The sequence below is a fragment of the Thermothelomyces thermophilus genome, chromosome 5 (genome assembly GCF_000226095.1).
Source record: "Thermothelomyces thermophilus ATCC 42464 chromosome 5, complete sequence".
In the NCBI taxonomy this organism is placed as follows: Eukaryota; Fungi; Ascomycota; class Sordariomycetes; order Sordariales; family Chaetomiaceae; genus Thermothelomyces; species Thermothelomyces thermophilus.
Window position 1 is genome coordinate 3,843,363 of NC_016476.1, and position 12,267 is coordinate 3,855,629.

Consider the following 12,267-nt stretch of genomic DNA (forward strand, 5'->3'; position numbering starts at 1 on the left):
AGGAACAGATTAGTAAAGGGAGATAGAGGTTTTTAGTGTAGCCTTATAGGTATAGTTTTCCTTTGTAATTAGGAGTAGATTGTCTAGCAAGCTATTAGGCAAATCGGAGTAGGAATAATAATAATATATAGTTCAAAGAGATATATAGGTATTGGTGCCAAGGTTTGCCAAGTGTTCTATTGATAGGTTGTTCCATTAACAGGGAGTCCGACTTAAAGTACCACCTCAAGCACTAGGTGATGTTCCGTGTCTTTGCTGGACAAGCTATATACACGACATCTCTGAGGCGAAAGCGCCAGTTCAACACTCGTAACCTTGATGCGTTACAGGCAAGTCCATGTCAGGCTGATAATGTGCATCATTCATACTGCAACAGCACCGTCAACATCAAGTGCGCCCTGAGACGCACCAGCGAACCTCACTCGGCGCGATGTAGGTGACTGATCTCTGTGGGGGCAAGGCAGCTTTGGCGGGCGAAGGACTCGCATTATCATTCGGCTGCCATAGCAGAGGGCACTTCATTCCTGATGAAGGGCTGTGTTCGCGGTTGACTTTGGAGCGGGAATGGACAGCCACGTCAGAGCGGTGCAGGCGAACAGGGCGACCAGGATGGGCTGCAAGACCTTGACGCCCTCGTGGGTGGCCAGGATTCCGGTGACGATGGGAAACACGGATCCTCCGATCTGCCCAATGACGAAGACGAGGGGAAGAGCTGTGGAATGGATGGCTGGAGGGAACAACTTCGAGGCGACCGAGACACCCTGTTGGGGGAGGGGGGTGAGATACCATCCATCCATAGGGATATGAAAATTGGGGGGGGGGGGGGTTGGGTTAAACCTACAGTAACGAAGAAGGGGCCCGAGAAGAAACCCAAGAAGCTTACAGCGATAGAGGCCGCAATGATGTTTGGAACTCTGTTAATTGAATCGATGGATGGTGAGTCAGGGACCTTCGCCAGCAACCTTTCTGCACACACACGGAGTATCTGCAAGGACGGAACCGAGGAAGCAACTCACAGCCAGAAGAGCAACTGGAGCCCGATGCACAAAACGGAGTATACGAGGATCATTCTGCGCTCCCCGAGACGTTTGGTGGGCTCGGCCAAGAGCAGCCTCCCCAGGAAGCAGCCTCCGTTGAACCCTGCGGGGATGTAGCCCATCTGGGCGAGCTCGCCGCCGCGGACGACGACGAGGTACTCGACAAGCCAGCCCCCTGCGGTGACGGCGGCGCCCAGGAAGAAGAAGAAGAAGAAGCTCAGCAGCCAGACGGTCGGCATGCGGACGGTGTTCTTGATAAGGGTCGCGGCGGCCTTGTTCCGGGACGTCGCGGGTTCCGCCTCACCGGCCGCGGCGTGGGGGGACGAAGAGGAGGTCACCGTCCTTTTCCTCGGCAGGCGGCCGACGGTGGAGCGGAAAGCGACGAAGACGAGGACCAGGTTGGCGACGCCCAGGCCGAGCGGGAAGGTGTAGAAGAGATACCAGCGCGAGACGGAGCCGGCCGAGGCGACGGCGGTCGCGACGAAGGGGCCGACGAGGCAGCCGGCCATGTACATGGCGTGGATGAAACCCAGCCAACGGTGCGCCGACGGGAGTTTGGTGACAAACGTGTTAGCGTGGGTGTCCTGGAATGCCTGGCCCACCGTGATGAACCAGAAGCTGAAGGCGAGGAGACCAAAGGGAGGGCCCCAGGACCGCAGAGCCTGGCCTATTACTTGGCTGGCTGCCCCGATGGCGAGCATGGCGCCGAGGTCGAGGTACTGGCATATGTGCGTGTTGGTGACGGCGGTGAAGAGCCAACCAAAGAAGCTGGCAGCGAATCTGTCATGGGTCCCGTATCAGAAGGCCTCACGTCTCCTGATTCACCGGCTCTCTAATTAAACTCCTGAATGCAATGAAAGGCTGTCTGACATACAAGACGGAGACGATGGTAGGGTTGATTTCATACTGGCGCATGAAGTAGGGCACCAAGGGCCCCATGCTCCCGTCGTTGACTCCTGCCACAAAGAATGAGAAGCCGGCGCTTATGGACCTCAAGATGGTTGCTCGATCGTATTTGGCCGCGGAAGGAGCGCCATCATGGTCCGATTGCGTCGATGTTCTGTTTTCACTTCGGGGTTCTGAAGGAATCTCTACGAGCTCTGTCTGAACCTCGACAGTCTGCGTTGCCATGCTCAACTCCTCAGCGGGGCCGGAGAAAGATGAGACCTGCGAATTCAAAATGACGAAGAATAGGGAATAATAACAATGACAGCTGTGTATCGAGTCAATGGTGGAATCACGGCTAGATTTGACACCTTTCTAAATTTCGATATGATGAATGCCGTGCCCAGTGAAGTTGGTGTTGGTGTGCTGTGCGGAGAGAAGTGCGGACGCCGAGATTTTAGCGAGGAAACAGCGGGGAGACGGCTGTGTGGCCCAGCTCAGCGAGTCTCGGCGCCCCGTTCTTGAAAATGCGGACTTTCCTGATCGGGTGCGTCCGACAACGGATCACGCTCGAGATACTGTGTCAACAACGGATGGAAGACAAAACCATATGTTGAGAAGAGCAAGACCCATGGTCATTGGGAAACGGTATCGAGGCATGTTGGATTGCGTGAGGTGCAGCCAGTGAAGAGGGAATACAAACTACAAGCATGGGTCTCGAGTTCTACTTCGTACTCCGTACTCTCTCCTTGAACTGGTGCGTAATAATTTTAGCCGGAACAGCAGAGGACTCTATATTTATTGTACGTGTCTAGGTGTTTTTACTCTGCTGGCGGGACCAATGCCCTCCTCTGTCCACAGCCTTGAGCCCGGGCCGAAGACCTAATTACTCAAACCACGCTTGGCCGCGTCTCGGTGTCTCCGTCCGGCGGTGTCACCTTCTTGACCACTCGCGCCGGTGTGCCTATGGCGACGCTCCAGGCCGGTATATCCTTGGTGACGACAGACCCGGCGCCGATCGTGCATCCCTGGCCAATAGTGACACCGGGCAGCACCACTACGTGGCCGCCGATCCAGCAGTCATCCCCGATGGTGATGGGCTTGGCATACTCGATGCCGTCGCGCCGGCTGCGCACGTCCGTCTCGTGGGTCGCAGACAGGAGGGAGACGTTGGGACCGAACATGACGCGGTCGCCGATGGTGACGATGGCGCAGTCCAGGATCGTCAAGTTAAAGTTGGCGTAGAAGTTGCGGCCGAGCCGGATATTGCACCCGTAGTCGACCCGGAAAGGGGGCTCGATGAACGTTCCGTCGCCAACGTGTCCCAAAAAGTCGCGAAGCATGCGCAGCCGCTCCGCAGCTAGCGACTCAAAGCCCGCTGTAGGGTCGTCAGGGAAGTAGTTGTTGTACTGGTGACACCATCTCCGCGCTTGGAACCGGGCGGTAGCCAGCGCCTTCTCCAGAGGATCGTAGCTGTGACAGTCCATGTCAGTCAACAACGGTTGAGGTCCAAGTGAGCTGGTGCCTGACTCACAGCATGCCAGAGATCATCTTCTCGTATTCATCACCACCAGGCACGTGGGCGAGTGTCGCCGCTTTGGCGAGCTCCTCGGGGGCCTTCTCTTTGGCGGCCATGCTTATCTGTTGCTTTGCTGTTTTGTTGTCCCAAGATGTTAGCGACACACAAGTAAACTGAAACGGTGGCTGGTCCGAACACGAAACGAGCGGCCGAACCAAAATGATTAGAGAAGTTTTCAAACCCGTGAGAACGGAGTGGTTGCTGTGAGTTTCGAGGCCCCGCTCTGGGACATTGGCTTATTCAAGACCCCGCAGGATGCGGTAGCACAATTGAAATGTGGATTCAGCTGTGAGGAGGTGTCATTCGCGGTGCTTTCTTGGCTCTCTCCGCACAACGCTCGTGCCCTTCACAACCGTGATGATGGATTCATGTACGCAAACATATACGAGTAAGCGCGCCAATATCTTAATACTGCCTCCACATCCTTCGACGGCACTCCATAACTGACGCATCTACCGACAATAGGATTATTCCGTCCGACAGAATGGTAGTAATCCAGACGTGTGACTGCTCCGGGACAGAGCTAAGCTTATCTGGACACAAGAGCCAGTCTCCGGCGGATGGCGGAAGTAAAACAACCGCAAGGAGCAATTTCACGGGTATGCGCACTAAAGACATGACCTCCTGTTTTGCGACCTCCCTTACAAATTTTTGAAAATAAGCAGACTTCTTCCCGGGCCCAAAGCAGATCGCCATACAGACGAAGCAGAGGAACTGCCCTTACGACTACTTTGACAACTGACTCCCTTCCCAGCCAACAGAACGCCAGTCCATTTTTCCGCCCACAACGCAGACAAACAATAAACAAAAAAAAAAGGTGAACACCACGCCAGACATCCCAAACAGAAGGCCCCCCCCTCCCAACAAAAACAAAAAAAAAAAGAAAATAGAAAAGGTCAAGGCAAGCCCATGAACCCACCCCCCTGCAGAAAGCGGACCTGGTGCTCCCTCAGATCGGCCCAGGTGCGGAGCTCCTGCTCCTCGTCCTCGCCGGCGGCAAGGCCGACGACGGCGCCGTCCGGGCCGCCGGCGGCGGGGGGGATGCGCTCGAGGCGCATGAGGATGTCGACGAACTTGCTGAGGGACTCCTGGGCCTTGACGGCGACGGGGCCCTTGCGCTCGGGCGCGTCGTTGACCAGGGTGCTGGCGACCTGGCGGATCTTGTTGATGAGCGAGGCCCCGTTGGGCTCCATGCTGCGCTGCGGGATCGACGCGAGCACCGTCAGCAGGTGCTGCACGATGAGCTCCCGCTCGGCCGTCATGTTGGCGTCGACCGGGTCCGCCTGCTCGGCCGCCGCGACGGATTTGCTGGCGCCGCCGCCGTTGGCAGCAGCGCCGGCGTCTCCCACTGGATTATTGGCGCCGCCCGCGTCGGTGCCGTCTGTGGGCCGCGGCTGCTGCGTCGCGGCGAAGGAGGCCTGCGCCGCCTGGGAGCGGGCGTGCTCGCGGTGGGCGTCCCGCAGGTTGAGATACCGCTCGACGTAGTAAGAGCGAGTCGAGATCTGCGAGGCATAGATGTTGGCTTTCTGGATCTCGTACTGGAGAAGGCGGCGGCGTTCGAGCTGTGCGCCCGGTTTGTGGCGGAAATCGGGCGTCGGTTGTTGTTGTTGTTGTTGTTGCTGTTGCTGCTGTTGCTGCTGCTGCTGCTGTTGTTGTTGTTGTTGTTGGTGCTGCTGCGGTTGAAGGTGGGCGTAGGGGATGGGATAATAGTGCAGGGCGCTGGCGGCGTCATCAAAGACCCCGGCTTGGGCCACGGTTGGCATGACGTTGGGGAGGTTGTGGCTGGGCTTGCTGCTCGATCCGGCGTCCAGGTCAATCGTCAATTCGCGCGGCAAGCCATCTAAGATCTGTTTCACCGCCTGCAGCGACTCATCCAGCATCGCCTTCTGATCGTGAAAGGGAAGGGTAGAGATGCCGTAGGACAGCTCCACGCTTACAAGGCCGTTCATCGTCATGTAGATCTTGATGCCGTAATTGAAGCCAGTAAGAAGCGAGAGTGTGTGCTCCGGTTGACCCAGTATCTGATGGGTCAAGATGTACTGATCATCCACCTCGACGGGCAGGTCAGGGTATGGCTCGCCCGGCGTGGGTGGCGGGAGGACAATGTCGCTGTGGTGTGTGCCCAGCTGGTACATGGATCTGAAAGATGGTCAGCCAGCGGACGGTAACCAAGGCGAATGATTCGTACTACTCACCGGAGCCCCAGAAACAAACACCAAAAGATGCGCTTGCCAAGCTGGTCCTCGACATGGTTGAACGGCGGCCCACGGTAAGTGACGCCGAACATGGAAGAGCCCATGTCGCGCGGCTTGTGGTAACCCAGCTCTCGGATGAAAGTCATGGACTCGGCCATAAAACGCCGACACACTTTCCACTGCATGGTGTAAGCAGCCGCGAGCCCGAGAAAGTAGCTCGTCGCCGCGTCATAGACGGTTATGTCGTCGCGGCTGTAGAAGGAGGCTCCGCGGGCGGCGAGGGCAACCGTCCTGCACCGCTCGATCAGGTTAATGGCTTTAGGGTACATGTGCATGCTTTGTTGCTGCGTTTTGAGATGTAACCGCGCAGTTCTGGGGAAAGAGGCTACCAAGCAGCCGATCATGCTGGCGAGCAGGGCGAGAAATCCCCTGTTCGTGCGGTCCTCTCGCGCAGAAAACGACCTGCGGAACGTCGGCTCGTGGGGAAATGGCGCAAGCGGGTGGATGTACGTAAAGAAGTCGTCGATGAGCAGGGTCAGGACGGGCCACGGGGCAATGGACTCGGCGTCGAGGATGTGCTGCGCCTCCTGGGCTCCCGAGATGGAGATGAGCGTCTCGGCGGCATTGTGCGGGCCTGGGCTAATGTTTGGTTCGAGTCTCTGCTGCTTGGCCGCCTTTGCTGCCTCTGCATGCTTGTTGGGAGGTCCGCGTCGCTTCACGACCCGGTTAAAGGTGCAGTCGACGCCGAGGTCGGTACATGGCCGGCATGGTTGGGTCTCGTCGCACTGCAAGGCAGTAATACATGCAAACGTCAGTGCCGTTCCGTCGAGGTTGCGAAGAGATACTACAGGGGCTGCGACGCTGAATGCGAACCTTGACTTTGCGCTGGCTGCACATATCGCAAGCGCGGCGCAAGCGCGTTGCCTTGGTGGGATTCGGATTCGCTTTCTGGTTTGAGCCCGCAAGCTGCGGCTGCCCAACATTGGGGCCGGTCATCAGGTAGGAGGCGTCGGCGAGTGATGCATGTTGAGACGACACTGGATTTGCCGCCCGCGCCGGCGCGGGTGCGGCGACGGCAGCTTGGAGTGCTTGAAGGCCATGGTGCGCGGCAGCGACTGCAGCAGCGGCAGCTTCCGTGGCGAAAAGCGAATGGGTTGGTGTGTCGGTTTGGTGGTTGTCGGCATCGGCGCCTTGCTGCGCAGCGTCCGTCGAGCCCGTGCCGTCGCTCGTTGACGTCGTCGGCGGCGGTGGGTAACTGGACATGCTTGCTCCGAATTGGCGCGTCCCATTCGACGCCGCCTTGGCCTCACGGCTTCACTCCGGATGATCCTGCGGCTGGCTGCGCTGGCGATTTTTCGGCGAAGGTCCGGTAGAATCGCGGGTGTTTGCTGAACAAACGCCAAGGTTAGGTTACGCTAGGTGAGGTGCCCTCGGGGCTGCAGGGCGCTTTGGGCGCAGGGCGCGCTCCCAAGCACGCGGGAGAGATGAACTAAGCCCACTTTTGGTGGACCGGGCCCCACTAGGGTTCCCGGCCCCACCAGGGTTGCAGCCACCCACATCTTGCCTGCAGGGTGGCCCTGGTCAGCTTCTTCCTTCTTCCTCCTCCATCCTCAATCAACCACCATCAACTCCGTGGCAGAAGATACGAAGATCGTTGATTTCCGCATCCATCCATCTACCACAGGTCCCGACCCGCTCCAGGGCGGACGAGTGCTGCTCGCGGATGTAGGGGACCTCGGGAGTGGCGGCGGCGGACGGAGGAAGTCTCGAGAGACGGGCCGCGTCGGATTTGAACATGGGCTGCTTGGAAATCGGGTCCCAGCGGTCTGGGCCATCATCATGGTGGATGATTAATTAGCTGGGTTACATCGCACACCACCGGAGGGCTGAAGGGCGAAACACAAGGTGCTATTGAAGTACATACCAAAGTGAGCTCGTTGGCGGCTCTTGTCCTGGCTTCTTTAGAATCCCAGTACCCAAAGTGGAACGGGATGAACACTTGTCCGTCGGAAAAGTACCAACGCGGCATCGCAGCTCTACGGTGCCACGTCTGGACCGGACAACCACCATGTCGCCGTCCGACACTCCGGCCTCTGCGGCGTCCTTCTCCGACACTCTGACCTCCGGCTCGGGACAGGGCGTTTTGCAGCGTCGTCCTTCGGTCTCGTGTGGAAATGGTGGACCTTGCGTCCTGTCGAAAGCTGAAGCGGGTATTCCTCGTCGGGAAGTTCCATGGGCGGCGAATAGTGACAGGCCTTCAGGATTGCCCTACCCGCGGCACTTAGGCTCTCATACTCGGCCCTGCTGTAGGGTGCACCGGTTTCGGGTCATGCCCGAAGCGTTCACAGCTCTCTATGCTCGTGGGGAACGGGCCGTCTGAGTACAGCCTCTCGGTGCCACGCGGGATCCTCTCGTTGCAAGGCCACCGGATCCCCGACCCGCCCGTCAGGAGCTCGTAGGTCAGGCCGATGTAGTCACACGGTCGCCCAGCAGAGGCATTCTTCCAAGCCTCGAACACCTCTTCGGGCGTCTTCCACGGCAGCAAGTCGTTTCCGTCCCTGTCCTTAAAACCCATCCTCCTGGCGCATTCCAGGAATATGTCCAGGTCCAACTTGCACTCGCCCGGAGGCTCAACCACAGCATAGTCTAGGTCGCTCTAGTGTTATAGCCGACCATGAAAAAGCACTCGGTGTAGTCGATATCAGTGTGCGAGCCAGGCTGCCTGTCGTAACCGAAGGATTCTCGTATCGAGGCGGCGGCCGTCACCCTGCAAAGCCGCGTGTTTCCGTTCCTATAGAGTCGTTATCTGGCGTAGTCACTAGGGAATGCTCAGTAAAGGGTATCTATCATACATATATATAGCGTATATAGCCCTGCCTTACCCACTAGAGCCAACACATCGTATGCCTCTAGGAACAGCTAGCCGCTAGTATGAAAAGTAATGCTATGGTTCGTAAGGTGTTCCTACAGTTCTTTGGGTTTTGCGATGTTCACTTCCATCGCTTCGTCCAAGGAAACCCGTTCGAGACGGCCATTCGTCCTAACCGTGGGATAGGTAAGGCGGTCTTTGCTGTATGTAGCTTTCCAGCTATATATAGATAAGCCATAATTATATATTTAATAGGACGAGATATAGGAGGGTACGGACGTAGTCAGACCTTTCGGTCCGAGATGCCCTTTGCTCACGCGGTCTATCGCCCTTCCCCTTACTCCGACAACCCTGCCATCTTTGAGTCCAATGTCAATACCGTAACCATTACTTTTAGCTGTTAGAATCACTCGTCAGGCCGTTAAATATGGTTCAGAAATATTTACATAGCACACAGGCACTTTGGACCTATAAATCCGGCTCTTCGTCATATGCCATGTCTAACCTGGTCGGCCATTCGTCCTTATAGGGGGTTCGCGAGCCCCAAATGTCCTTGATAGAATCACAGGTCTGATGTGTAGGAGCAGAGAAATCCATTGTTAACCTCTCTTCGCACGCACCAAGCATAGACTTGCCCTCTTGGTAATAGATATACCAACTACAACGGACAGCATTTTGAAAAGAGAGCGCTTTCGCGCATCACCTTACACGTCCGGAGCATCCTTGGCCACGCTCCATTCAATTGCTTAAAGGATCAATTGGTACCGTCAGAACCCAAAATGAGAAGTTTATTGACATCACTGTCCAAAATGAGAAGTTTATTGACATCACTGTCTAGTAGACGGAAGCTTGTTTCTCGTCATTAAGCCTTGTATATCTCCGCACTTCCGCTAGGGTTGGTTTCTGCTTTTTGGCGTTTCCGGAAGGGGTAAACATTTCGGTAGAAGTCTTGGAATCGACCGGTAGTTGAAGGCATACACTGAATGATTATAGCGTGTCTTAGGAGATAGGTTCCCACTTCGGCCAGAAACGATCCTGTAATTATACTTAGGTAGCTAGGTGCCCTGGGTATTGCATCTCGAGCGAATCCTGCACTGGTGGTCAGTTATTATGATCAGTGCGCGCAGTAATTATCATCTCGGGCAACGACTCGGAGAAATGGAAGGAGATAAAGACGAGAAAGCCAAATGCATACCTAGCTACTTCCCGATGGAGCTTGGCCAGGCAAAAAGCCGGGTGGTAGATGACCCGTTCGCTTGTTAATGCGAGCTGTTTAAATATAATTGGGATGCATTGCCTGCCTCCTTGGCTAGTGGATAGGTACGCCAGATGCCAAGGTAGGCAGCCACTACTCTATGGGAAGAGAAAAACTAGCAAGTGGAGTTTGTAGCGAGGCTGAGCTGCGGTGAGTCAAGTGCGCAATTGCACAGAACCGAGAGCCTGAGGCTGCTGCCCGAATGCTCCAGCTCACCATACGCCAAGCATCTTAGGCAGGAACAACACATGACCATAACGTGGCGCCACTGCTTAATTCACATCTCCCTGTGAATCAGCGAAACGCGCCCAAACAACACAGCAATGAGCCCGGTATTATCTGTATTTACTTACATGCGACTGTCACCGCGCGGGAAAGAAGACGCTGTTCCGTGCCAACTCTACGAAATAGAATATTCCTTCCTTCCCGTTTGAACGATTGAGTGACTGTGTCTGGAGGAACTCTGCAGCGGCAATGATCGCATCACCTTGCGTCTCTCGTCCGGGGAAGAAGAATGGAAACAGTCCACGAGTTAGGAAACGGCAGAAGCCGATCGCGCTCACGGTCCCGGGGCAACAGATCGCTAAGCCTATCGTGTGGCCGGCAGAGCTCACAAGACAAAAACCAGCGAGGCGCAAAATCTCCATTCCCCAGACCGCATTCGAGCAGCTTCCACCTCTCGTCTTCGCCCTTCCACTAGACATCCGGCACCACATCTACAGCCTGATGCTGCAAGAGGCTGGGAAGCGCCAGCACATATTCTGCCCGTCAGTATCCCTCAGAGGCCTGCCGACAGCTCTGCAGCTTCGGTACTTGCTCAGCAAGAGCTGCTACGACACAAACAATGTCTCGTGTGGCCATTATGAGTGCGAACATGTGCACTCCGATGGAGACACCAGCAGAGCCGGGCTCGCCGATTTCGTAGCACTGATGCTGACCTGCAAGTTTGCGTACGGGAACCGGAATCAACGCGCTTCAGGCGCATCACAGCACCCGTCCGCACTAACACATGGATCGCAAACAGGTATCAAGAAGTCTCCCACTTTCTCTACAGCGAAACGACCTTCACCTTCGCCGGCTTCGGAGAGCTCGACGCGTTCCTGGACTGGATCAGCCCCGAGACGGCGCTCTCCATCCGGTCCGTCACCTTCATCGCGCACATGCTCCCGAACGGGACGGAACACTGCAAGGAGCTCATTGGGGGCAACTACTTCCGCGGCGCGGGGCGCGACCACGTCGCCCTGTTCCGGCGCATGCCAAACCTCCGCAAGCTCGACATCCACTTCTTCCCCAGCGCCATGCTGGCCTTCACGACCCAGTTTGTCGACATGATGAAACCGCTGGAGGAGCTGCCGCGAACCGTGGCCATCGGGGTGGTGCTCCCGAGGGTCTACTACAAACAGGACAGATCAGGGGACGGGTTGCCGTTTGTAGGTCGTTTCGGCGCCGGCGCGTCGTTTTATTCTGTGGCGAGGCCGGTTATTTTTGCAGGCGTTGTGGCCACTAGCTGTGAGGCGTACAGGAAGTTTTTCTGACGGCGTGAAAGGAGTTTCTCGCTTTCCTGATCATTGGCGCATGTTCGTGATTTTGGGGCCTAGGAGTTCGAGATTTTCGATCATAGCTCACACACCAGGTGGTCATGTGTGTTCTTCCCTATAATACAGCTGACACGGGACGGTCGGGAGCGTATTAGTCAAATCCATAGGGCGGCCGAGTCAGTTATTCGCTACATGATTGCTAGGAGAACTTCGATCATTAGAGTATATTGCTAGTAGGGCAGCTGATAAACCGTAATTCAGAATAAACCGTCAAGATTTGTGTAAAGAGTATTGCTGCTACAGCTCGGTGGCTACAATCAGTACAGCTCAGAGAGGCTACAAAGGTACGACACCACAGCAGTATTCGCGCCGTGGGCGGCACTCCTAGACCAACTATTACGGTCTGCAGAAGTAGGTGATAAAAGCATTGATTGTTCTAAGTGCCAGAGGCACTTAGAGATACTGTCTAAATATATGTTAACACCCTAGCTCGTTATCCCTATTAGTAGGTTAGTCAGATCTGACCTATAGATAGTCAAATGCTATAATAGGCACTAGGGGCTTGAAAAGAAAATGATAACCTGTTATAACTTAGTAGATATATTAGCTATTCTATAGCGATAATCCTTATAATCGTTCCTTTCCTCTATCTTATGGTTATATCTATTTGCTTACCTATTAGTCCTTTCTACCTACTAGGCCTAGGTTGTCTAGGAATACGGACAGGGCTGATAGATGCTCTTGCTATAGGCGTGCGAGAGTCCTGGCCCTGGCCTAGGTGTCCTTGGCTGGGGTGTAGTTACCGTAGAGTACACTAGCGGCCCTCTTATGTAAAGGGCTCTCTTATATAGGCGTCTCCGGCTATAGGCGTTTCTGGCCGGTAGTTATAGGCGGTAGGTATACGACCTA

The 12,267-nt window shown here is 55.7% G+C and overlaps 4 protein-coding genes across 4 annotated transcripts; 1 reads left to right on the top strand and 3 right to left on the bottom strand.

Annotated features, from left to right (window-relative positions):
• Positions 1–214: 214 nt before the first annotated feature.
• MYCTH_108475 (uncharacterized protein) lies at positions 215–3,692 on the bottom strand. The gene is made up of 6 exons (XM_003665527.1): positions 3,457–3,692; positions 3,059–3,395; positions 1,912–2,204; positions 1,017–1,817; positions 842–914; positions 215–761 (listed from the first exon to the last, which is right to left on the bottom strand). The coding sequence occupies exons 1-6, from the start codon at positions 3,555–3,557 to the stop codon at positions 519–521; spliced, it is 1,848 nt and encodes a 615-aa protein (XP_003665575.1). The 5' UTR covers positions 3,558–3,692; the 3' UTR covers positions 215–518.
• Positions 3,693–4,397: 705 nt separating this feature from the next.
• On the bottom strand, positions 4,398–7,084 carry MYCTH_2066181 (uncharacterized protein; the record flags this gene model as incomplete). Its single annotated transcript, XM_003665528.1, has 6 exons — positions 4,398–4,809; positions 4,975–5,640; positions 5,697–6,481; positions 6,570–6,921; positions 6,958–6,964; positions 6,991–7,084. Coding segments are annotated over 6 exons (2,316 nt in total), but the record flags the coding sequence as incomplete, so codon positions are not given.
• A 226-nt stretch (positions 7,085–7,310) lies between these two features.
• On the bottom strand, positions 7,311–9,162 carry MYCTH_95580 (uncharacterized protein; the record flags this gene model as incomplete). The annotated part of the gene is made up of 6 exons (XM_003665529.1): positions 7,311–7,522; positions 7,715–7,897; positions 7,992–8,325; positions 8,370–8,487; positions 8,665–8,784; positions 9,071–9,162. 6 exons carry the CDS (start codon positions 9,160–9,162, stop codon positions 7,311–7,313), a joined length of 1,059 nt encoding a protein of 352 aa, XP_003665577.1.
• Positions 9,163–10,294: 1,132 nt separating this feature from the next.
• Positions 10,295–11,355, top strand: MYCTH_103134 (uncharacterized protein; the record flags this gene model as incomplete). The annotated part of the gene is made up of 3 exons (XM_003665530.1): positions 10,295–10,501; positions 10,543–10,673; positions 10,845–11,355. 3 exons carry the CDS (start codon positions 10,295–10,297, stop codon positions 11,353–11,355), a joined length of 849 nt encoding a protein of 282 aa, XP_003665578.1.
• Positions 11,356–12,267: the final 912 nt, after the last annotated feature.

Excerpts from the sequence above, each read along its gene's own strand:
- MYCTH_108475 (XM_003665527.1), bottom strand. The coding sequence starts at position 3,557 with ATGGCCGCCAAAGAGAAGGCCCCCGAGGAGCTCGCCAAAGCGGCGACA. Across the intron at positions 3,396-3,456 it reads AAGATGATCTCTGGCATGCT|CTACGATCCTCTGGAGAAGG; the intron begins GTGAGTCAGGCA and ends GGACTGTCACAG. Across the intron at positions 2,205-3,058 it reads CTGCGACCCACGAGACGGAC|GTCTCATCTTTCTCCGGCCC; the intron begins GTGCGCAGCCGG and ends TTGAATTCGCAG.